The following is a 24101-nucleotide window of genomic DNA, read 5'->3' as shown; positions in this document are numbered from 1 at the left end:
GTGGACGCCCGAGCTGCGGCTGCTGTAGTTATCCTAGCCCGTGCTGGGGCGGCGGAGCGGCGGGAGGGAAGGCTAGCGGGGCGAAAGACTGGGAAACCTCTGAAAGACCAACGAGACTTTGGAGACCAGAGACGGGCCTGGGGGGACCTGGGGCTTGGGGCGTGCGAGAGTTCCCTTGCACTCGCTGGGAAAGCGCGCGGGGATCGTCCCATGGCCGGGGCTCGGAGCCGCGACCCTTGGGGGGCCTCCTGGATTTGCTACCTTCTTGGCTCCCTGCTCGTCGAACTGCTCTTCTCACGGGCTGTCGCCTTCAATCTGGACGTGATGGGTGCCTTGCGCAAGGAGGGCGAGCCAGGCAGCCTCTTCGGCTTCTCTGTGGCCTTGCACCGGCAGTTGCAGCCCGGACCCCAGAGCTGGTGAGTCACCGCACCCGCCCGGAGTCCCCATGCTCCAGCCACAGATCGTCCTCCTCCCCACTCTGCGGGGCACCTCATTTCTTTGTCTTCCAGCCCCACCAAGACCTTGACTGCCCACAGACATCTCGCACCCCAACCTGGAGCCTTGCCTCATCTGACTTGGGTCTGAAGCTGCACTTCCCGGCACTGAGACCCAGGATTTTGCCTTAGGGATGAGTTGGAAAGGAAGGTTCTTGTCTTGGCAGCGAACCATCTCCTTCTTCTGGGCCTTTCCCCCAACTTGCATCCTTGATCCAGCCCCAGGGCCTCTGGCTCCCCTGCTTCTTCCAAGGGCTGGATTCCCCAAGGGAGGGAGACTGTCTGTCTCTGCTTAGAATGGGAGGAGATGGAAAGGACATAGAGGTTGAGGGTGCCATGAGAGGGCTGCATGCAGGGCAGACTCCAGAAATAACTTCCTGCCAGAGCATTGCCATGGATGGAATGAGGGCAGCAGGGCACTGGAAGGCCAGGAGAGAGCTTCCACTTCTGTGGTTTAAGACCATGGGAAGATTGGGAGAGGATCTGTAGGTCTGGCAGCCTGCAGTAGGTGGCTTGGTGATAGACAGTGGCAGAAAACTGAGCCCCCAAAGTACTAGTAGCAGTAGTAGTAGTAGCCACAGCAGCTGTAACAGTGAGAGAGATCCAGGAAGGATGCTGGCCAGGCTGCTCCCCTTCCTCCTCTTTAGCAAATTTCCAGCTCCAGGAATCTCAGTAGCAGGTCAAAGACAGGAGGAGTAAGGGGTAGAGGACAATTCTAATTCTTTCTAATCAGTTCAGGACCCGTGGGAGATGGATATACTTTTGTGAGGGGCCTGTGACTGGTCATGTTGCCTGTATCCTTGGCTCTCGCTACATGTCCGATTGTAAAAAGAGAGGCCAGAGATGAAGAAAGCTTCTCACCCGCTCCTGCTAGGGGGCTTTTCTCTCTCCAACCAGTGCCTAAGCCACATTAAGTATCCATTACTGGGATCAATGCTGTCCACTGGGACTGTCTTCTCCCTCTACTGTTGGTCTGGGGGCAGGGGGCAGAGACAAGAGCTCATTTCTCCTCACTTGCTTGGGGAGTGGGGGCCTAGCTCTAATCTTTCTTCCTCCATTATCCCTATCATCTGGTAGCAGGGGCTGTGGTCCCCAAAACTTTGGGAGAGATAGAAAGCAATGGACTTCATCTCCTCTTCTATTTACCATCTGCTTCCTCATTCACCTTTGCTCCCTTCCTCCCTTCCTCCCTCCTTCCCCCATCTGCCAGAGTTCGAGGACTGGAGACCTTTTTAGGACATGCTGAACTCTCTAAGCTATTTCCAGGCAAATTCTAGGTTATTTTTAATAGCTTGGTCTCTTGTCATTTCCCCCTCCTCTCTGAAGGTGGTCCCTGATTCTGTCTCCCAGAGCCAAGCTGGGGGCATTCCCAGAGGGCCTGACTGCCTCACCCTGCTTTTGCTCCAGCAGGGGGTGCTCTGCTGCCGGGGGGGGGGGGGGTGAGGGAGGGGGGCATGTGAGAGGCCAGGCACCTGCTCAGTCCCTAGCTTTTTAGTTGCAGGTTGCCTGCCTTAGCACGCCCTGATGAAAACAACTTCTTGCCTGTTTTGATGTCTTTTAGTCTAGCTCTGGGATGAGACTTTGAGGTCTAACCTTTGCTGTGTGGTTCCAGCCTCATTTATTTCCTTCAATTGTAAAATGAATATAAACAATAGTATTACTACATACAGTTGTTGTGCAGATTAAGAGTTCTTAATATATGTAAAATGCTTAGAATAGTGCATAGCCCACAGTGAGTGCTGTGAAAGTGTTAGTAGTACTGCTATTCTTGTATTGTGATTCACAGAGCGCTTTACAGAGATTCTGGATCCAAAGGCTTGGCTAGAGGGCCTCCCCTGCTGAGCCAGCCTTCCAGGCCAAGCATCCTCTCCAGAGGGCCACCCAGATTGAGAGGGGCCAAAGAGGGGCTGGACTTGGGCTGGGGCGCTGGAGTGTGTGGAGAATCGAGAAGTGCGGTGGTCGTGGGCTACTCCTTTGTCTTCACTTAGCTGAGCTCCTCTGCCCCCAGCTGCCAACACTTTTTTTTTTTTTTGCCTTTCTCTCGGCAGTGGCTGCACTGTGGCTGTCCAGAAGCCTGGGGTAGTTAGGGCTTATGGCATGAGGTCAGGAAGGAGTGTGTGTGTGGCTGGACCACAGGTGGAGGGACTAGAGAGGCTGCGGCTGGGTGCTCTTGTTCCACTAGGGATCGAGTGGTCTCTTCTCCACCAAGAGCGGACTGGGCATATCTATGCACTCAGCTTCTTTCCTCCACATGGGCCCCTCCCCTCCTCCCTACTTTTGGCCTCCAGAGGAGATGTGAACATAGAACAAAGTTAACTTGTCTGGGTGCTTAGCTATGCACTGACCAGCTGTGACACTGGATATCTCTATGAGTCCACAAAATGTGTGTGTTCAGTAAAACACATCCTGACACTCCCTATGGGGCAAGCACAAAGATGAAAAGACAGCCCCAACCCTCAGTGAGATGGTCACCTCTATATTTGGAGGTTGGGGGGACTGCTGACTTGCCTGAAGGTTGCCGTTTATTTGCACAGGGCTGTATCACCTCGTTTCATTTTCTGCCCAGGGTACCCTCATCTCCCCTCTCCCTTCTTCCCTTTCTGGGGTGGTCTCAGTGTTCTAGAGACAGGTCAGTCACTGAGTGGAATGACAAAGTATTGGAGTTAGGCCCATGTGGATTTGAATTCCAGCATCACTGCTTAGTGTCTTTGAGTTTCCTCATCTGAAAGACAAGAAGAGAATCCTTATCTCGTAGGACTGTTGTGATGATTAAATGACATAATGCGTGTGACTTGCCTATCCTGGTGCTTGGCACATATGTGGACAGTGATGAATGTTAGTTTTTCATATCCCTGGTGTCTAGCTTCGGATCTGACATCATAGTAGGTGCTGAATAAATATGATTTCCTTGTCTCACCAGCACCTGACACAGGGCTTGGCATATGATAGACTCTCAATAAGTAGTTGAATGTCCAATGTGTCTTCTCGTCTCTACTACTCCCTATACCCCTTCTCTCTGTTGACACTGGCCCTGACAAGGGATGGCAGCTGCTAAGAGACGAGGAGGAGCTGTGGGAAGGAAGAATGGTTCTCTGCCCTCCCCCTCCACCCCAGCAGACCTGGCACAGTGTCCCACAGATGCCTATCTGTAATACTGCCTAACATGGTTTTGGGCTTTGCCCCCCCAGGAAGGGAGATGGAGGAGAAGAGTGTGGGAGAGAGGCCTTGAGGTTTGTGCCACTGCCACTTCTGAGTCTCTCCTTCTGCAAAGAGAGGACACATGGAGCCAGCTGGGTGTCAGTCGTCTCACCTCATCCCAGCCTTCACTCTGGCCTGGGGCTTCAGCCCCGGGGGACCCAGGCAGCCTCCATTCCCAGCACAGTGCTTCCCTGGGGAAGACGTCTTGGCTGTGATCATGGAAAATTGTCCTGCCAAGAAAGTTGTAGCTGGGAAAGAGGCTGAGGGGGAGGCAGGAGAGAAGACTGGGTGGGGGTGAAAGGGAAGGAGAAATCATAGACATGGGGGGAAGGAAGGATGGGGAAGGGGATTCAGGATGTCGGGAAGAGAATGGGGTAGCACTGGACTCAGAAGGAGAAACTTGTCCCTACCTCCATGCCAGCCAGAGTGACTGATCGAATCCTGGGCTGGCACAGCTTCTGGGAGATGAGGTCTTTGCTGGGTCCCTGATGAGGGGGAAGTGGATCTGTATCTAGCCTCTTGCCTGTCCTCTGAAGCTGGTCCCTGAGCCACAGTCTGATGCCGGTGTGGGGCCCTGTTACTTTTGCTCCCAGCATTCTTGGCATTTCTGGCTGGGTTTCAACTAGACTGGGTTGGGGGAGCAGGGCAGAGCTTGGGGATGGGGCCAAGGAGGGGGTAGGGAAGGCCTACTCAGGAACAGGTGCTGGGAATAGGCGGTTCTTTCAAACCAGCAGTGCTGGCCTGGCTGCTCGGGTTGGGGTGTGTGTGTGTGTGTGTGTGTGTGTGTGTGTGTGTGTATCTACTGTGCATGTTGATTCCTCATCCAGCTGGTATGTACATGCAACATGATGACTGCATGACCAAGTATATTAATTTGTCCTTGCCAGGGTTTGAGAAAACTGACATTTGCCCCTTCTCTTTAGTCCTTGAACACTCTCTTTAGTACTGAGGGGTTGGGCCTGGGCAGCAATAAGGAGGTTGGATCATTCTGACATCTAACTCCTGTCCCTGTCCCTGCCCCATCTTGTAGGCTGCTGGTGGGTGCTCCCCAGGCCCTGGCTCTTCCTGGGCAGCAGGCGAATCGCACTGGAGGCCTCTTCGCTTGCCCCTTGAGTCTGGAGGAGACCGACTGCTACAGAGTGGACATCGACCAGGGAGGTGTGGCCCTGCATGAGCGGAGTGGGGGAAGCGTGTGAGCAGGGAGGAGAGGACTTGGGCTCCTCTTCCCTCCCCTAATTCCCAGTGTTCTGCCTCCAGCTGATGTGCAAAAGGAAAGCAAGGAGAACCAGTGGTTGGGAGTCAGTGTTCGGAGCCAGGGGCCTGGGGGCAAGATTGTTGTGAGTATTGCTTCTCATGACTGAATGCAAGGATGGTGTGTGTTTATGGTGTGTGCATATGCACAGGTGTGCTTAGAGAACATAAGTTAGGAATATGGTATGATACCAAGTACATCAGGGAGATATAAAAAGGTGTGAGGCCTGGTCCTTGTCCTTATACATGTAAAAACGTCTGTCCATTCATTCATCCATCCATTTGTCAAAGTCTTACTGAGAACCTTTTAAGCATCAGGCATTGTGCTAGTTACTACAGGGGAAGGCTGAGCTTGGTGGCTCATGCCTGTAATCCCAGCACTTTGGGAGGCCGAGGCAGGTGGATCACTTGAGGTCAGAGGTTCGAGACCACCCTGGCCAACATGGCGAAATCCTGTCTCTACTAAAAATACAAAAAAATTAGCCAGTCGTGGTGGCAGGTGCCTGTAATCCCAGGTACTCGGGAGGCTGAGGCAGGAGAATCACTTAAACCTGGGAGGAGGAGGTTGCAGTGAGCTGAGATCACACCCTCGCATGCTAGCCTGGGAGACAAGAGCAAAATTCCGTCTCAAAAAAAAAAGACAGGGCTCTCTGTTTCTCACTCTCGCTGTGTCTTTTAGTAAGACGCACAGACACACAGTTACCAATACAGATCACTGTGGGGCAGAAGCTGGTTAATGTTAAGTGAGTGGTCTAGTCTCCAGTCTATAAAAATCCAAAGAAGGAGTAGAGAGAAGACTTCTGCAGATGGGGTGATTGGAGCCAGGCTTTAACAATAGGTAATACCTAACCTGTGCAACATAGTGGGACCTCATCTTTACAGAAAATAGAAACAAATTAGCCAGTCATGGTGGTGCATGTCTGTAGTCCCAGCTACACAGGAGGCTGAGGTGGGAGGATCACTTGAGCCCTGGAGGTCGAGGCTGCAGTGAGCCATGATCGTGCCACTGCACTCCAGCCTGGGTGACAGAGTGAGACCTTACCTCAGGAAAAAAAAAAACAAAGTAATACTTGGAGAGTGAAGAGGACAGCAAGTTCTTTGCAGAGGAGGTGCTAACACTTACAAAGCTCCAGGGAAAGGGCCAAGCTTGGCATTTTGGAGGACTGTGAAATGATCAGGGAGACACACATCCTATGTGGTGGCTTAGTCGTGTCTTTTGGCTCCAGGCAGAATGTGGAACAAGGAGATGTCCATTTGAGGGCAAGGAAGTGGGTGCAGACAGGTTGCTGGGTTATGCACGGACCTTCGTAACATTGGCAGGGTAATGGTGCTTGAGTGGTGCCGGCATAGCGGTATGTGTGTGTATGTGTGCATGTGCGTGTGCGTGTGAGCACACACGTATCAGTGTCTGCCAAATCTCTGCATGTGGGCAGCATGCCTCAAGCAGGTCCCTGGCCCACAGAGTGAAATGATCCCCATCCCTTCCTCCCCCAGACCTGTGCACACCGATATGAGGCAAGGCAGCGAGTGGACCAGATCCTGGAGACACGGGATATGATTGGTCGCTGCTTTGTGCTAAGCCAGGACCTGGCCATCCGGGATGAGTTGGATGGTGGGGAATGGAAGTTCTGTGAGGGGCGCCCCCAAGGCCATGAACAATTTGGGTTCTGCCAGCAGGGCACAGCTGCCGCCTTCTCCCCTGATAGCCACTACCTCCTCTTTGGGGCCCCAGGAACCTATAATTGGAAGGGTGAGTCACTCCTCGGGGAGGGGAGAAGGGGACCGAAACCTCCTCTTACCTCGGAGAAATGGCCAAGCATGACCACATGTGCACTGCTGTATGGCCCCAGGGCACTGCCATGCCTTCCACCCCCACTGAGCTAGTGCACACGTGAGTGGGGGGTGCCTCCTTTCCCTTGCACGGCCAAGTGTTCCTCAACGTGCTGGCATGGGCCCCAAGTGCACGCTGGGCCTGCAGCTGGGGCCTGCATGCTCCAACACACTAGCCCACACCTCATCACTGCCATTCCCGTCTCCGCACGCTGCTGCTGGCTGAGCTGACACTCGGTGAGTGTGATGCCACATCTGGGGGACCCCAGGAAGCCTGGGTTGGGAACAGGGTGGGGAGAGGGCTAGAAAGAAGAGGAGGGGCTTCCCCGTGTGCCTGTCTAACTCAGTGTCCAGCTTGAGGGGTATTTCTTGCACCCTGCCCTGGGCACTAACAGGACTGTCCTTGCAGGCACGGCCAGGGTGGAGCTCTGTGCTCAGGGCTCAGCGGACCTGGCACACCTGGACGACGGTCCCTACGAGGCGGGGGGTGAGAAGGAGCAGGACCCCCGCCTCATCCCGGTCCCTGCCAACAGCTACTTTGGTAGGGACCCCTCCCCGGCCCAGAGCTGCTCTAACCCTCTGCTCCTCTCTTTTGTCCTCCCTCTCCATGCTCCCATCCTTCTGTCTCTGTTTCTGTCTCTCACCCTGTCTCTCTCTGTCTTTCTGTCTCTGGCTGTGATCTCTCTGGTCTCTTTTTCTCTCTCTACCTCTTCTTCTTCCACCTTTTTCTGGCCTTTCTGTGGCTCTGTCTCCCTACTCTGTGGCCCCTCCTCTGGATGTCCCGTCCCTGGTGTCTGCCCCTACCCCCCACAGGGTTGCTTTTTGTGACCAACATTGATAGCTCAGACCCTGACCAGCTGGTGTATAAAACTTTGGACCCTGCTGACCGGCTCCCAGGACCAGCCGGAGACTTGGCCCTGAATAGCTACTTAGGTTTGTAAGCTCCCACCTCCTGGACTCTAGGGGCATGGCCTGGCCTCCCCTCCTTCCCCAGGGAACTTGACCTTTGGTGCCTTATAATCTCCTCCTCCCCCAACACACACCCAGGGAGACACACATTGGGCCCAAATTGCAGAGAAGAGCCGGGTCCAGTGACCAGGCCTAAGAAGAGGAGGCCCCAAGGGTGATGGCCTCTGGGGCTGTGAGCCAGGGATCTCCAGGGAGGAAGATTCAGGTGGAGTGAGAGGGCCAGGGCTGAGGATATCCTGGGAAGGACAGTCCTGCCTTCTAGGGGGACTTTCCTTGAGGGATGGATGGTGGGCACATATTGAGGAAAGGGCTAGTGGTGTTGGTAAGTCCCTCTCCTTGTCTCATCTGCCTCCCTCTGCAGAGGAGGAGGAAACCAGGCCTGGGAGATGTTTGGGTGAAGCAGGCTCTCTCTCACTCCCCCTTGTCTCCCCCTCATCCATGTGAAGACTTCCCATTCCTGTCAGGATGAGGGAGTGGGGAGAAGAGGTGCACTGGGTGGGATTCGGGCCTGAGAGGGACCTCTAGCTCTTCTAGCTCCCTGGGTGTGGGCAGGATCAGGCCACTGTGCTCAGCCTCCTACCTGGGCTCCTGGCCTTCTCAGCCATCACCGTTCTGTCTCCTGCCCATTCCCTGAGGCTGACCTCACTGCACTTTTTGTGCCAAGCTTGTCTCTGGGCCTGGTGGGTGTGGGGGGCTGCCAGGCCCTGCGGGAAGGAAGAGCCATCCAGCTGTGGTGCTGATGACTTGGGGAACCTATCTTTTGACTGTTAACCTAGGGGAGGGGCAGGGGATGGGGGAGCTGTGACAAACCCCAGCTTCTGGGTCTTGGGGTGAAGACTTAGGGGTAAGTCACCCTTTCCCCAGGCTTCTCTATTGACTCGGGGAAAGGTCTGGTGCGTGCAGAAGAGCTGAGCTTTGTGGCTGGGGCCCCCCGTGCCAACCACAAGGGTGCTGTGGTCATCCTGCGCAAGGACAGCGCCAGTCGCCTGGTGCCTGAGGTTATGCTGTCTGGGGAGCGCTTGACCTCCGGCTTCGGCTACTCGCTGGCTGTGGCTGACCTCAACAGTGATGGGTGAGTGGGTAGAGGGCCGTGCCACCTGAGGGAGGCTGGGTCCGGTAGCCCCATTCTGGCTGAGGCCACTCAGCCTCCTGCTGGCTCCTCTGGCCAGGGAGGACCCGTACTGAATGTTTCCCTCTCTCCATAGCTGGCCAGACCTGATAGTGGGTGCCCCCTACTTCTTTGAGCGCCAAGAAGAGCTGGGGGGTGCCGTGTATGTGTACTTGAACCAGGGGGGTCACTGGGCTGGGATCTCCCCTCTCCGGCTCTGCGGCTCCCCTGACTCCATGTTCGGGATCAGCCTGGCTGTCCTGGGGGACCTCAACCAAGATGGCTTTCCAGGTGTGACTGGGAACTGAAAGGCTCAGGGGAGGGAGGGGCCGCAGGAGGGATGGGGAAGCCCCTCAGAGGTCAGGGTGCGGTCTTCTGAGGACTCCGGGAGTGAGGGTTCCTGGGCTTATGTCTGAGCTTTACCATTTACCGGCTTTCTGACCTTGGCAAGTTACCTAACCTTTTTGCGTTAGTAATGTCTGCAGGGAGTGGCCAAGAGGATTAAAGATGATGTACGTAGAGTGCCTGGGATTTTGTAGCCTCTCAATAAAATAGAAAACATACCTGAGTGACTGGGGAAAAGTTGAGGCCTGGACCTTGTCTGCAAGGCCCCCAGCCAGGGTGACTGCCTTTTCCCTGTGCCCTGCAGATATTGCAGTGGGCGCCCCCTTTGATGGTGATGGTAAAGTCTTCATCTACCATGGGAGCAGCCTGGGGGTTGTCGCCAAACCTTCGCAGGTGAGGGGAGTCGCTGGGATGAGGGAATGGGTGTGGGTGGAATCAGCAGAGGCATCGGGGAGGCAGAGGCCTGAGGGAGTTGGGATCGAGGGAGGCTGACAGCCGGTTCTCTAGGTGCTGGAGGGCGAGGCTGTGGGCATCAAGAGCTTCGGCTACTCCCTGTCAGGCAGCTTGGATATGGATGGGAATCAATACCCTGACTTGCTGGTGGGCTCCCTGGCTGACACTGTCGTGCTCTTCAGGTGAGCCCCTCACCACCACTTCTCCCTCCCTGAGGGTGTCAGCCCCTCCCTGTGACTCTGACCCCCATCCCGGTGCCAAATCTAATGCTCAAGATTGTTTCCCAGCCTCACGTTCTCACATTTCTGGTGCCCTTGACTCCCCAATTCCAGGGCCAGACCCGTCCTCCATGTCTCCCATGAGGTCTCTATTGCTCCACGAAGCATTGACCTGGAGCAGCCCAACTGTGCTGGCGGCCACTCGGTCTGGTGAGGCAGGATGGGGTGGCACCTGGACCCTGGCAGCTTCCCCTGCCCTCCCTTTGATCCCTTTATCTCCCCAGTTTGGGGCTGGGGCTGTGACAGGATGTGACAGATGGGGTGGGGGTGGGGGCCTTGGCCCATTGGCCTCGTTTGGCTCAGGAGCCACCCTCTGCCCCCGCAGCGTGGACCTAAGGGTCTGTTTCAGCTACATTGCAGTCCCCAGCAGCTACAGCCCTACTGTGGGTGAGTGCAGTTCCCGCTCTGCGGCTCGCCCTTTTGGGTTTCCCAGGGAGGGGGAGTCACTTCAAGGTCACCCTGGGAATAGGGTGAGCTGGAGCAGCTCTGCAGCTCAGTGACGACTCCTCTCCCAACATGCCACAGCCCTGGACTACGTGTTAGACGCGGACACAGACCGGAGACTCCGGGGCCAGGTTCCCCGTGTGACCTTCCTGAGCCGTAGCCCAGATGAACCCAAGCACCAAGCCTCAGGCACCGTGTGGCTGAAGCACCAGCATGACCGAGTCTGTGGAGATGCCATGTTCCAGCTCCAGGTGGACACTGACCCCTTGGCTTCTGAGGGTCATTGTCATGGCTCCATCTCTTTTCCGTGATTCCTCTTAGCTGCTTCTTCCCGAACACACTTGTGCCTCCTTCTAAGACCTAGACACGTGGGAAGCCTGTCTTCTGAGCTCACTTTCTCCTCATCTGCTGCCCTCTCCTGTCATTTCTGCACTCCCTGGAGGAGGAGGAGGTGCAAGGGCTTCATGTCCCCCCTTCCAGCTGAATGGAGGAGGTGGCAGCTTTTATCATCACATCTGGTCCTCAAAGCCTTAAATCCTGGGTTTCTCCTGCCCCCTACCCCAGTCTTTCTCCCTCCTCCTTGCTCAGTTCTCCACCTCTCTCATTCATGTCCCTAAGCTTCTTTCCAAGTTTTAGAATTGGTCCTAGGTCTGGCTGGGGCTCAGAGCAGGGCTGAGGCCTGGGGATTGTTCCAGTGAGGAACAGCCCTTCCTCTTCCTAGGATAATGTCAAAGACAAGCTTCGGGCCATTGTAGTGACCTTGTCCTACAGTCTCCAGACCCCTCGGCTCCGGCGACAGGCTCCTGGCCAGGGGCTGCCTCCAGTGGCCCCCATCCTCAATGCCCACCAGCCCAGCACCCAGCGGGCAGAGGTGAGCATGGGTTCTGGTTTAGCCCAGGAGGAGGAGCTGGGAGGGCAGAGATCATAGTCCCTCCCCAGTGACACCCATTCGTAACTCACAGAGCCCTTTCACGTATGCTACTCCAGTAATTCCTCATATCTCTAGGTGCCCAAATGACCATGTGTTCCTAGTCAAGGGGACAGAGCTCCTCCACTCCATGTAGTCATTCAGGGGCTCAGGTTGATGGGATTCTGTAATCTTCAAATGAGGCCTTCAAGCTCTTGAAGTCACATTCATCCCGTTCAGCTGGAAGCGGGGGACATGAGGCCCCTTGTGTGGTTTTTATGGCCGGCCCAGAAGTGGTGCCCTTGACATCCCTTCCGGTTCTAAATCTGGAACTCAGTTACATGCATGTGAGCTGGGGCAGTGTGGTCCAGTTCTTGACTTGCTGTTAGTCTCTACCATGGCATGGTAGTGCTCCCATCATTTTACTGCAGAGGAGAGGACGTAGTTCAGGATCACACGCTGGTAAGCAGCAGATGAGAGCTGAGCACAGGTTGTTTAATCCTGTGATACTCTAACCCACTGTATGCCATGGTGACAGGTTTGCCCCCTGCCTTGTCCCCTAGGAATGCCCCTTATCTCATGTCTCTCCCCAGATCCACTTCCTGAAGCAAGGCTGTGGTGAAGACAAGATCTGCCAGAGCAATCTGCAGCTGGTCCGCGCCCGCTTCTGTGCCCGGGTCAGCGACACGGAATTCCAGCCTCTGCCCATGTGAGGGGGGCAGAGAGCAGGGTGGGGTGGGAGGGCAAGAGTTCAAGGATTGAGAGAAAGCCCCCTCAGGAGGACCAGTCAGAGGGAGGGCTGAGCCTGCAGAGAGGGCAGAAGGTGGAAGAGGACCTGCTGATGACTTAGAGACTGCGATGAGGGTCAGTGATGGGGCCGCGGGGGCTCCCATGGCAAGGGATAGCAATCCTTCACAGTACACTAATAATACGCAGTCTACATACATCTCATTGGTTAGTCTTCAAACCTCTGTGAGGTAGGAATTATATTAGTCTCATTTTATAGATGGAGAACTGAGGCCTAGAGAGGTTAAGTTAGTTGCCCAAGGTAAGTAATGGTGGAGCTGAGATGAGAATGGAGGTCCTCTGACTCCCAGTTGTGTGTACAGAGGCCTGAGGCTTGGACGGGCGTGATGGGGACCTGGGAGTGGGAAGAGAGGCTCAGGGAGTGAAGGCAGGTACTGCGGGGAGCAGACTGGGAGGGGGAGTGGTAGGGGGAGGTGTTCTTAGCGGGAGTGGGGTCTGACTCTCCAGGGATGCGGATGGAACAACAGCCCTGTTTGCACTGAGTGGGCAGCCAGTCATTGGCCTGGAGCTGATGGTCACCAACCTGCCATCGGACCCAGCCCAGCCCCAGGCTGATGGGGATGATGCCCATGAAGCCCAGCTCCTGGTCATGCTTCCTGACTCACTGCACTACTCAGGAGTCCGGGCCCTGGACCCTGCGGTGAGGACCTGGGGGCAGGATGGGGTGGGGTCTTGAGGGGCTCCAGTAACTCAGACTGACCTTGCCTTCTCTCCCATTCCAGGAGAAGCCACTCTGCCTGTCCAACGAGAATGCCTCCCATGTTGAGTGTGAGCTGGGGAACCCCATGAAGAGAGGTGCCCAGGTTAGCACATCTGCCCTTATCCCTATGTGAGTAGCCTCTCTGTAAGCCCATAGGCCACTCCTGACTCTAATCGCTTTCCACCCTTGGCCTAGGTCACCTTCTACCTCATTCTTAGCACCTCAGGGATCAGCATTGAGACCACGGAACTGGAGGTAGAGCTGCTGTTGGCCACGTAAGCCAGGCGGGGCCGGAGGGGTGAGGTGGGGGTTGTCATATTGACCTCATCTGACCCCTTGGGAGGCGCCTGTGCCTGATGCCCATACTTGCCCCTGCCCACTCACCAGGATCAGTGAGCAGGAGCTGCATCCAGTCTCTGCACGAGCCCGTGTCTTCATTGAGCTGCCACTGTCCATTGCAGGGTGAGCCTGGCCCAAGTGGGTACCTCCATTGGAGGGAAGGGGCATTGCCACTTCCAAACCTTGACCAGGGCCTTGCCTGCACTAAGCCAGGCCCCAGACCTTCTTACCCCTGTTCTGACCTTTGCACACCAGGATGGCCACTCCCCAGCAACTCTTCTTCTCTGGCGTGGTGAGGGGTGAGAGAGCCATGCAGTCTGAGCGGGATGTGGGCAGCAAGGTCAAGTATGAGGTCACGGTAAGTGTCAGGGATGAGGCCCCTCCATGGTTGCCCTCCCTCCTTGGCACAGAGGAGAGGCTGAGCTGTGTCCCCAGGGCTGGGGCTCTTCTACCATGTGGCAGCATGCTGGTCTAGTGAGTTTGAGGCCTCTGGTCTGCATCTGGACCTTGGCTGCGGTAAGGTGTTTCTGCTGGGGCCTCACCTGACCTTTCCTGGTCATTCTGTCTGGCTGTCTCACCTGCTGGTCTGGTAGGCCATGAAAGTCCAGGGAAGCTTCTCTGCTGTAGGCCTCAGCTGGGGGATGGGAACATGGGGTGGGAGTTAATGTCTCTCCCTAGAACTCTGCCTTTGCTTGGCTGGGGCCTCCCCTCACACCTTCCAGGGACACTTCTAGGGTTCCCTGGATTTGGTGGGTGGGAAGAATGGTGCCTGGTGGGGTCTAGGATCCTGAGTATTTGTTGAAATTATGTTTCCTGAGGGCCTTCTCTTCAGCCCCTGTTCCTTCCATCTCTGTGGATTTACGATCCACTTGAAAACTGAGTTCCTTGGCTGGGCATGGTGGCTCATGCCTGTAATCACAGCACTATAGGAGGCCAAGGTGGCAGGATTGCTTGAGCCCAGGAGTTAGAGACCAGCCTGGGCAACATAGCCAGATCCTGTCTCTACGAAAAATTAAAAAAAAAAAGAAAAACGAAAAACTGAGGTCCCTCCCCTCATACTCTCTTTTTCCCACAGGTTTCCAATCAAGGCCAGTCGCTCAAAACCCTGGGCTCTGCCTTCCTCAACATCATGTGGCCTCATGAGATTGCCAATGGGAAGTGGTTGCTGTACCCAATGCGGGTGGAGCTGGAGGGCGGGCAGGGGCCTGGGCAGAAAGGGCTTTGCTCTCCCAGGCCCAACATCCTCCACCTGGTGAGGCTTAGGTGGGGGTGGGGGTTAGATGTTCGGAGAGATGTCATGGGGAGTAAGGGTAGTGAGTGCAGTGATGGGGCAGGAGGAAGGCGGTGGGGAGGAGATTCTATCTCAGGACGGCTGTGATTGGGGGGACACTCACTGAGACCCCCCTTCTGTGTCCAGGATGTGGACAGTAGGGATAGGAGGCGGCGGGAGCTGGAGCCGCCTGAGCAGCAGGAGCCTGGTGAGCGGCAGGAGCCCAGCATGTCCTGGTGGCCAGTGTCCTCTGCTGAGAAGAAGAAAAACATCACCCTGGTGAGGGCAGGCCGGACTTGGTGCAGCCGGAATGGGAGTGTGGGCTGTGGGGGCACAGAGCTCCAGGGTACTGTGTGTCCAGGAAGGGTAGCCTATTGAGACACGTGATGGTCAAACGCCTGGGTGCAAGTTGACCAGATGTTCCCATCACAGTACATAGGAGGGGGTGCCCGGGAGGCAGCTACTGACACTGCAGACCTCCTTCCTGCTCAGCCCCTGCAATTGCTCACTCTAGAACAGGTCACTCCACCTGAAGCAAGTTAGTTAGCCAAGCAATTGATTCACCTTACATTTATATAAAGCATTACATTTTATAGGTGATGGATGGGGTTAGCCCATCCTCACACTTTGAGGTCTGTTGGTCGTTCTTCTGAACTCTTATAACATAAAAAAGTCAATTTGTGTAAGGACACTTGCTCGATGTTTACAGTATTAAAAATGTTAAGTTCTTTTTTGTTGTTGTTGAGACAGAGTCTTGCTCTGTCGCCCAGGCTGGAGCGCAGTGGTGTGATCTCAGCTCACTGCAACCTCCGCCTCCCTGGTTCAAGCAATTCTCTTTCTTCAGCCTCCCGAGTAGCTGGGACTACAGGTGCATGCCATCACACCTGGCTAATTTTTGTATTTTTAGTAGAGATGGGTTTCACCATGTTGGCCAGGCTGGCTGGTCTCGATCTCCTAACCTTAAGCGATCTGCCTGCCTCGGCCTCCCAAAGTGCTGGGATTACAGTCCTGAGCCATGTGCTTGGCAAAAACACTAAATTCTAAAAGTTCTAATAATGAAGATGATAGCATATTAGATGTGATTTATTAAGTCTACCCCTTTTGAGCAGTTTTGCTTTCCCCTTTTCTGCTTGTTTTGCAGAGTTGTGTTGTTTAGGTGAAGGGATTGAGCAGATCCGCACATGCTCTGTGCCCCTCCCTGCTAGGATGGGGCTTGCAGTGACAATGTGGTGGGGACGTAGATTAGGGGAGGGTCTGTGGCCTGACTGTAAGGAGGTGGAGGTAAACCTCAGGTAGAGCCAAGAAGATCCTTTGCAGGGGAATGTTAGCAGCTGCTGCAGTCCCTGCACTGGGCCCTCAGCTCCCCTGGGAGCATGGCATGAGGCAAACTGAAGAATGTCAGGGGATGTAGGAACCTGTGTCTTAGCTGTTGCTCTGTTACATGGATAGTCTTCCCTTCTCCACCTGACCAATTTCCCCTGAGAGGTCTCCCTTTTAAATGGGAACTTTGAAATAGATTCTTTTTGTTTTCATGTTGAAATGTATTTATTTATTTAAATGACAAAAATTATATTTATGTATAATATGATGCTTTGAAATATGTTTATACTGTGGAATGGCTATATTGAGCTAATTAACATACACATCATCTCACATACTTATTTTTGTGGTAAGAACACTTAAAATCTGTTCTCTTAGTGATTCTCAAGAATGCACTATGTTGTAATTAACTAGAGTCCCAATGTTGTGCAATAGATCTCTTAAATAGATATCTCTTCCCTCTGTCTAACTGAAACTTTGTACCTTTTGACCACCACCTCCTCCAGCTCCCAGCCACACCCCGCCTTCACCCCAGCCCTAGGTAACAACTATTCTACTCTCTACTTCTATGAGTTCAACTTTCAGATTCCACATATAAGTGAGATAATGCAGCATTTATCTTTCTGAGTCTGGCTTACTTTGCTTAACATAATGTCTAAAGTAGATTCTTTTACAAAAAAGGCAGAAGGCCTTGCTTTTAGACAGCTTGGCTGAGGATTCTTGAATGGCTCAAAAGTGGCACAAGAAAAGATGACTCAAAGAATTCAGACACTCTCAAAGCCATTCTTCTGTATCTGGATTGTGGTGTGATGATATAACTTTCAGGCAAATGGGTCAAGAGGTGGTGATTGGGCCAAATGGATTTAGGTCAGTCCTGGAAAGAACAGAGCCTGAGTCCCCTGCCCCCCCAGGAGCTCCTGAGGCAGCCTCCTCCTGCTTCAGTGAGTTTGGGTTTAGGGCAGGGGTGTGGCTGTATCGAATATGGAGCTGAGTTCAAATATTTGCTCCACCACTTATTAGCTTTGCTAGTGTTGTGACCTGAGGCAGGTCACTTGGCCTTCTTGGGCCTCCTCAGTTTCTTCCTTTGAAAAATGAGGATGATAATAACGTGCACCTTGCAGGACTGTTGCGAAGCTTAAATGAGATAAGTGCCCGACAAGTAGTAGGTGTTCAATAAATGGGACTGTCATTAGGTAACATAAGCATCACTTGGGGAAGCTACTCTGCCTGTGCTGTCAAGTAAGAGATTCCCCTCCATGCTGCCCCCTCCACGCATTTCAAAGCTGAATAGCTCAGATTTAGGGTAGGCAGCTGTTTTGGATATAAGATTAGTTTGAGAAGACTTCCTGGAGGAGGGGAGTTTGAGGTCAAGTAAGGAAAATGGGAGAGATGGCAGTCTCAGCAGGGTCAAACTGAGTGGCTTAGACCCTTGTCTGTCCTTATCCCTAGGACTGCGCCCGGGGCACGGCCAACTGTGTGGTGTTCAGCTGCCCACTCTACAGCTTTGACCGCGCGGCTGTGTTGCATGTCTGGGGCCGTCTCTGGAACAGCACCTTCCTGGAGGTGAGGATACCACTGGGGCTCTAGTCTGTTTCTTCTTCCCCAAAAGCCCCTCCGGGACTCACTTCTCCTCCTCCCTCCTCACTGTCCAAATGCAGCATCCTTTTTTTTTTTTTTTTTTTTTTTTTGAGATGGAGTCTTCCTTTGTCCCCCAGGCTGGGGTGCAGTGGTGCGATCTCAGCTCACTGCAACCTCTGCCTCCCGGGTTCAAGAGATTCTCCTGCCTCAGCCTCCTGAGTAGCTGGGATTACAGGCGCGTGCCACCACATCCGGTATTTTTGTATTTTTCATAGAGATGGGGGTTTGCCATGTTGGCCAGGTTGATCTCAAACTCCTGACCTCAGGTGATCTGCCCTCCTTGGCCTCCCAAAGTGCTGGGATTACAGGTGTGAGCCACTGTGCCCAGCCAAAATGCAGCAAACTCTTAACCCAAAGCAGGCAGAAACATCCTCTGTGTTGGGCACCATTACACTGATAATTTCAGGAGGTAAGGGGAAGGGAGGGAGACATGGGGCATTTAGAAGACGGGTCTCCTTTCCTATTCCCTTAGGAGTACTCAGCTGTGAAGTCCCTGGAAGTCATTGTCCGGGCCAACATCACAGTGAAGTCCTCCATAAAGAACTTGATGCTCCGAGATGCCTCCATAGTGGTGAGCTGCAGGGCTAGGGGATGGGTGGGGAGGACTCTCTTCTTTCCTGCTCCCTCCAGCTCGTGTTCCATTGACCTCTTGCTCCCCAGATCCCGGTGATGGTATACTTGGACCCCATGGCTGTGGTGGCAGAAGGAGTGCCCTGGTGGGTCATCCTCCTGGCTGTACTGGCTGGGCTGCTGGTGCTAGCACTGCTGGTGCTGCTCTTGTGGAAGGTGAGGCTTGGAGAGGGTGGGGCTGATGGGGGTGGACTTCCTGGTCGGGTGGGCAGCCTTTTGTACTGTGGTTCTGTCACCCACCCATACACTCATGTATTCAGCAAATCTGCACTGAACACTTAACCTGCATGTCTCAGGAACTCTATTAGTCCCTGGATGTTTCAAAGATAAATCAGATGCAGGCTAGGTGCAGTGGCTCATGCCTGGAATCCCAGCACTGTGGGAGGCCTAGGCGGGTGGATCACTTGAAGTCAGGAGTTTGAGACCAGCCTGGACAACATGGTGAAACTCCATCTCTACTAAAAATACAAAATTAGCCGGGTGTGGTGGTGTGTGCCTGTAGATCGAGCTACTTGGGAGGCTGAGGCAGGAGAATCGATTGAACTCAAAAGGTGGGGTTGCAGTGAGCCAAGATGGCACCATTGCACTCCAGCCTGGGTGACAGAGCTAGACTCCATCTCAAAAAAAAAAAAAAAAAAAAATTCAGATGCAGACCTCATTAGGGATTTTATAGTCTAGTGGGGTAGGAGTGGTGAGCCTGTAGTCAAGGACAAGGCAGAAAGTGTTGAGTTGAGAAAAGGCAGTGGGAGTTTAGAGGGAAACAAGCTTGAGAGGAGGTAGCACTGAAACCAGTCCTTAGAGGAAGGTTGGGTGGTAGGGTCAGGATGTAAGAATATGAGGTAGGTGGGGTCTAGCAGGACCGTGGCAGGCAAAGTCATGGAGGCAGAGAAGTGTGATCTGACTTAACTAGAATGTGGCAGTGAAAACTGGAAAGGTAAGTGTGGCCAAGAAGGCCAACAAGCGTGGAGAACAGCCTCCAGGGAACTGCCCTCAGGGCGGAACTCGGAGCTTCCCCATACCAGGCTTTGCACGGAAGTATTCTTGTACACCCAGAGCTGTATACAGAATCATATTATCATCCAGGGCTCAACGTAAAAGTATGCACATGCACACGTCAGTACAGGGAATCACCTACATCACCAGGGATCATATGCTGAGCCATCTGCCACATCTAGGGCTGTGTTCAGAACCATACATGTCCTTGGGGCTCTGGAGAACTGCCCCTGCCTGCACCTGCTCTTTGGGACCAATCACAGACTAAGCCACCCTTTGGCAAGTGTGAGTCATCAGTAGACCAGGCTCTGGAGTGGTATCCAAGCTGTTGGGGACCTTCCCAGTCTTAGGGGAGATTGATGCCTCTCTGAAACTGGCCCCAGGATGCTTGCTCCCTGCTTCCATGGAAGGAAGACAGAGCAGAGATAGGGGCTCCCGTCCTTCCTCAATCTTTCCCTCCTCTGCCTCCTCTGCCCTGCTTCTCCCTCGACATCCCAGTGTGGCTTCTTCCATCGGAGCAGTCAGAGCTCACCTTTTCCCACCAACTATCACCGGGCCTGTCTGGCTGTGCAGCCTTCAGCCATGGAAGTTGGGGGTCCAGGGACTGTGGGGTAACTGTTGTGTGTGTGCATGTGTATATATGTGTGTGGGTATGTATGTGTGTGAATATAAGGAGAATTCCCAGCACTCAGGGGATCAGGAATGTTCAGGGTGAAAAATGAGATTGCATGAGAGTGATGTGAGGTGAGAGGTAATTAGAAGGGTGCAGATATAAGGGTAAGTCTACACAGCCTGAGGCGTGCACAAAGGGTTGGTGGGCTCATGGGGTGTGCATGTGGGTGTGGGGAGGTCGCATGCATGCTTTTTTCTAGGGGCATGAGTGTGCAAGGAGATGAATGTGTAAGGAGATGCCATGCAGTCTGAGCATGTAGGAGTCTTGGGCCTCTGAGTGTGAGTGTGCAGGGGCACATTCCCACCCTCGTGTGTAAGGGCCAGCATGGTCCTGATTTAGGGTGGGGCTAGACTACTGTATTGATGGACAAGAGGGCGTTGCTGTAAGGGGCATGCTGCCCAAGGTACAAGTACACAGGGTGCATGTTTATGGGGCTTGAGAGGCATCATTCTAGAGACGCAGGGGACTAGGAAGCCATTTTCTTCCTCAGGTCTTGTTTGTGTTCTGGGGGACACTACTGGGTCTCTTAAGAAGCTAGAGTGGGTAGAAATCTTGAGTCAGGTCCTGATGCTCCACCCTCAAGACCCTCTTTCAGGGGCCAAGGGAGATGCCCTTGGTCCTGCCTCTTGGATGCCTTCCCGGTCTCTCTCTTGCTGTGAATGAGAACCTGGGGACCTGGCACTGATGGGAGCACCGTGGGTGTTGCCCACTGCACCAGATGCTGTTCAGCCTGTTTCCTTTCTGCCGCAGCAGGGATGGTGAGGGTGAGGAGCTGTGCCGTGCCAGGCGTCTGCTCCAGGGACCACAGCTCTTCAGGCTCCTCATGGTCCGGCCTGGTGTCCTTACAGATGGGATTCTTCAAACGGGCGAAGCACCCCGAGGCCACCGTGCCCCAGTACCATGCGGTGAAGATTCCTCGGGAAGACCGACAGCAGTTCAAGGAGGAGAAGACGGGCACCATCCTGAGGAACAACTGGGGCAGCCCCCGGCGGGAGGGCCCGGATGCACACCCCATCCTGGCTGCCGATGGGCATCCCGAGCTGGGCCCCGATGGGCATGCGGGGCCAGGCACTGCCTAGGTTCCCATGACCCAGCCTGGCCTGTGGCTACCCTCCACCCCTTCCCCAGAGATGGCTCTTTGGGATGAAGAGGGTAGAGTGGGCTGCTGGTGTCGCATCAAGATTTGGCAGGATTGGCTTCCTCAGGGGCACAGACCTCCCCCACCCACAAGAACTCCTCCCACCCAACTTCCCCTTAGAGTGCTGTGAGATGAGAGAGGGTAAATCAGGGATAGGGCCATGGGGTAGGGTGAGAAGGGCAGGGGTGTCCTCATGCAAAGGTGGGGAGAAGGGATCCTAATCCCTTCCTCTCCCATTCACTCTGTGTAATAGGACCCCAAGGACCTGCCTCCCCAGAAGTGCCTTAGCCTAGAGGGTTGGGGAGGAGGTTGTGTCACTGACTCAGGGGCTCCTCTTCTCTAGTTTCCCCTCTCATCTGACCTTAATTTGCTGCATCAGTCTAGTGGTTTTGTGGTTTTGTCTATTTATTAAAAAATATTTGAGAACAAAACCTCTGCCTCTTAGAGTCTTGCTCCCTCATCCCCAGCGTCTCTGATTCTCTGTGGCGCCCCCAGCTCAGGATGAAGGTGGTAGGGGGAAGAGAGAGTCAGGGGGGCTTGGCAGGGATGCAAGCACCATGACTTTCGTGACCAGTTCCTAGAGACACATGGGTGTCACCTCAGGAGGACAGCAAGGGGAGCTTTACCATGAGAACAAAGGAAAGGGACAACGTCGGGAGGCAAACATTGGGAGACTAGTCCAGAAACTTGCAGTTAAGGATACAACAGGGTACAAATGTTTACTCCCTGTGGTCAGGGTAGAAGTAGACTTTATCACTGTCGAAGGAGGGATTGAAGTTAGAGATTGCCCTGGCAGAGGTTGGGGAGACAGGGACTAGGAGATGGGACAGGAATGGCTTTTCTCATTCTGCTAGTTCCCTCTCAGTGGAAGATACGTAGGCTGGTGGGTGACTTGTTCTAATTGGAGGCTGGGGAAGGAGCAAATGAGTGCCTTGGGGCTTGGGAAAAGTTATTTGACAGCCTTTCCCATGATGTGGGGCCCAACAGGTAGCCACTTGAAGGGAGGGGGCTGTCGTTCCATTTGGACTTCGGAGAACTGGGCATTCTCAAGATCCTTCCAGGTCTCTCTGGTGAGGCAGCAGCCGTCCCCAATGTGTTTCCAGGTGGGCTCTAAAACTTGCTGCCACATGAAGGCCCAGCTTCCATGTGGTTCCGTCACATGCTCCCAGAAAAAGAGCACACCTCCCTGGGAGGGAGGAGAGAGTTAGTGTCACTTGGCTCCATTCTGACCCCGCTCCCTATCGCACTGATCAAGACAGTCAAACTTCTTGGTGAAATGGGAGCTGCTGGTCCGAGAGTCATGGAGCAAACTGTTGTGCCCCTGACCTTTTCTGCGTCCCCTGCTACCACCTTCAAAGTGCATGTAAAGAACCTCATAACTGTAGGGACATGGCTGGTGGGAGATCTTTAAAGGCTGACCAGAATAGCCCAGGGCAGGCAGAAGGGGAAATTGAGAAACAGGAGTGGAGGGCCCATTGTATTCTTTTTTTTTTGAGATGGAGTCTCAGTCTGTTGCCCAGGCTGGAGTACAATGGCGTGATCTCGGCTCACTGTGACCTCCACCTCCCGGGTTCAAGTGATAATCCTGCCTCAGCCTCCCAAGGAGCTGGCATTACAGGCATGAGACACCACGCCTGGCTAATTTTTGTATTTTTCAGTAGAGACAGGGTTTCACCATGTTGGCTAGGCTGGTCTCAAACTCCTGGCCTCAAGAGATCTGCTTGCCTCACCTCCCAGTGTGCTGGATTACAGGTGTGAGCCACCTCGCCCAGCTGGGCTCATTGTATTCTGAGATACAATGAGAGAGATACTCTCTCACGAGACCCAGATGCATACACAAACTGCTTCCTGGACATCACTGTGAACATCCCAGGGAAACCTCAGGTCCAACTCTTGACTGAAGCTGGGGTTCCTCAAGCTCCTCGCCTCACTATACTCTCCCTAGGCGATCTCAAACCTAGTAAGTACAAAAACAGCTTTCTTCCATCTCAGTAAATGGCACTTTCATCGGCTCTCCCCTCAGTTGCTCATGCTAGAAACCTGGAAACTATCCTGAACGTTCTCTCCACAATCTGATGAATTCTACTCTACTTCCCCTACTATCTTTATCTAGAACGCTCTTTTATTTTCCCCACCCTGTCACTCTGCTTAATCCCTCATATCTCTCTTTTTTTTTTTTTTGAGACAGGGCCTCCTCTGTGGCCCAGGCTGGAGTGCAGTGGTGTGATCATAGTTCACTATAATTTGAACTCTTGGGCTCCAGTGATCCTCCCACCTCAGCCTCCTGAGTAGCTGGGACTACAGGCATGCGCCATCACACCTGGCTAGCTTTTGTATTATTATTATTATTTTTGTGGAGACGGCGTCTCACTATGTTGCTTTGGCTGGTCTCGAACTCCTGGGCTCAAGTCATCCTCCTGCTTCGGCCTCCCAAGCACAGATCTCGATTTAAACTTCAGTCCCTTAGGTGTCCTCCCTGCTCCCCTCCCTGTCCCACGGTGGTAGGTTCTCCTGTTGCTTCCACAGCACCCAATTTTTCCCTGTCGTGGCACTGGTCATGTCTCCTATTCACCAGCAGGTAGGGATGGATGGGGTGTCTAATGTGCTGCTTACTACCTCAGACGCCCCATTCTGGGAGCCGAACCCTGGGGCGGCTGATGCTGCGTTTGCCTGCCTCACACCCATCTCCTTCCCACTCTGCTTACCGGCCTCAGTACTCTCTGGACCTCCTGCAGGACCTTCCTCGGGCTCTGCACAGAGCACAGCACCAGGGTGCAGACCACCACATCCATGGAGCCATCAGCCAGCTGTCTCATGTCCTCTCCAGGAGCCACCACAAACCGCTCGTACTGGAGGTGCCTGTTCTCAGCCATGCTCTTTGTCAGGAACTTCTCAAAGTGGGGATTTGGGTCTAGGCAGGTAACCCTGCAGCCCGGTGGGTAGAACTGAAAGTTGGCTCCGGTTCCGCAGCCCAGCTCCAGCAGGTCCACCTTCCCGGAGGCTCCTGTAAGCCCCTTTATCTGGCTGAAGAGCTCCCGTTTCTTGCCCTCCATCTTGCGGTTGCTCTTGGAAGTCAGCACAGCCATCAGGTAGGGGAAGTAGGTTTTGCACAGAGGCTGCCAGCAGCCCAGCAGAGCCATGAGGTGCAGGGGCAGGGTAAGAAGCAGCACCAACAGCTGCAGGAGTGGGACCAGGACGTCCATGGCAGACCAGCTCTGAGCTGTGCTTCCGCTGGGGCACTGGCTTTTTCCCTGCTCAGCCCCTGCAGGCACTGGCGTCCCCTCCCGCTGTGATAGGACTTTGCTCCTTGTCTCCT

General features: G+C 54.0%; 2 protein-coding genes across 10 annotated transcripts; one reads left to right on the top strand and one right to left on the bottom strand.

Annotated features, from left to right (window-relative positions):
- ITGA7 (integrin subunit alpha 7) lies at nt 1-21216 on the top strand. Of its 9 annotated transcripts, none has more exons than XM_074007066.1 (26): nt 1-416; nt 4723-4850; nt 4950-5029; nt 6438-6693; nt 7587-7706; nt 8607-8814; nt 8948-9141; nt 9500-9588; nt 9703-9830; nt 9981-10076; nt 10252-10313; nt 10452-10621; nt 11092-11241; nt 11871-11986; nt 12532-12724; nt 12807-12887; nt 12980-13059; nt 13172-13246; nt 13379-13481; nt 14199-14375; nt 14541-14672; nt 17163-17276; nt 17824-17922; nt 18012-18137; nt 19473-19585; nt 20496-21216. In XM_074007066.1, the coding sequence occupies exons 1-26, from the start codon at nt 211-213 to the stop codon at nt 20554-20556; spliced, it is 3357 nt and encodes a 1118-aa protein (XP_073863167.1). In that variant the 5' UTR covers nt 1-210; the 3' UTR covers nt 20557-21216. The 9 variants fall into 9 exon arrangements, with proteins under 9 accessions (XP_073863167.1, XP_005571183.3, XP_045221352.2 ...); XM_005571126.5 differs by lacking the exon at nt 7587-7706 and adding an exon at nt 7183-7314; XM_045365417.2 differs by lacking the exon at nt 19473-19585 and adding an exon at nt 7183-7314.
- A 287-nt stretch (nt 21217-21503) lies between these two features.
- On the bottom strand, nt 21504-24058 carry TMT1B (thiol methyltransferase 1B). Its single transcript, XM_005571128.3, has 2 exons — nt 23491-24058; nt 21504-21971 (listed from the first exon to the last, which is right to left on the bottom strand). The coding sequence occupies exons 1-2, from the start codon at nt 23986-23988 to the stop codon at nt 21735-21737; spliced, it is 735 nt and encodes a 244-aa protein (XP_005571185.1). The 5' UTR covers nt 23989-24058; the 3' UTR covers nt 21504-21734.
- Nucleotides 24059-24101: the final 43 nt, after the last annotated feature.

Source organism: Macaca fascicularis, chromosome 11 (assembly GCF_037993035.2).
Source record: "Macaca fascicularis isolate 582-1 chromosome 11, T2T-MFA8v1.1".
NCBI lineage: Eukaryota > Metazoa > Chordata > Mammalia > Primates > Cercopithecidae > Macaca > Macaca fascicularis.
The sequence above is the reverse complement of the archived record's forward strand: the minus strand, read 5'-3'. Positions and strand labels throughout refer to the sequence as shown.

Bases quoted from the DNA above. Each gene is read 5' to 3' on its own strand.
- ITGA7 (XM_045365417.2), top strand. From the start codon at position 211: ATGGCCGGGGCTCGGAGCCGCGACCCTTGGGGGGCCTCCTGGATTTGC. The intron at 13,060-13,171 runs GTAAGCCAGGCG...CCCACTCACCAG, and splicing joins GTAGAGCTGCTGTTGGCCAC to GATCAGTGAGCAGGAGCTGC. The intron at 13,482-14,198 runs GTAAGTGTCAGG...TTTTTCCCACAG, and splicing joins AGGTCAAGTATGAGGTCACG to GTTTCCAATCAAGGCCAGTC.
- TMT1B (XM_005571128.3), bottom strand. From the start codon at position 23,988: ATGGACGTCCTGGTCCCACTCCTGCAGCTGTTGGTGCTGCTTCTTACC. The intron at 21,972-23,490 runs GTAAGCAGAGTG...CCTCCCTCCCAG, and splicing joins TCCAGAGAGTACTGAGGCCG to GGAGGTGTGCTCTTTTTCTG.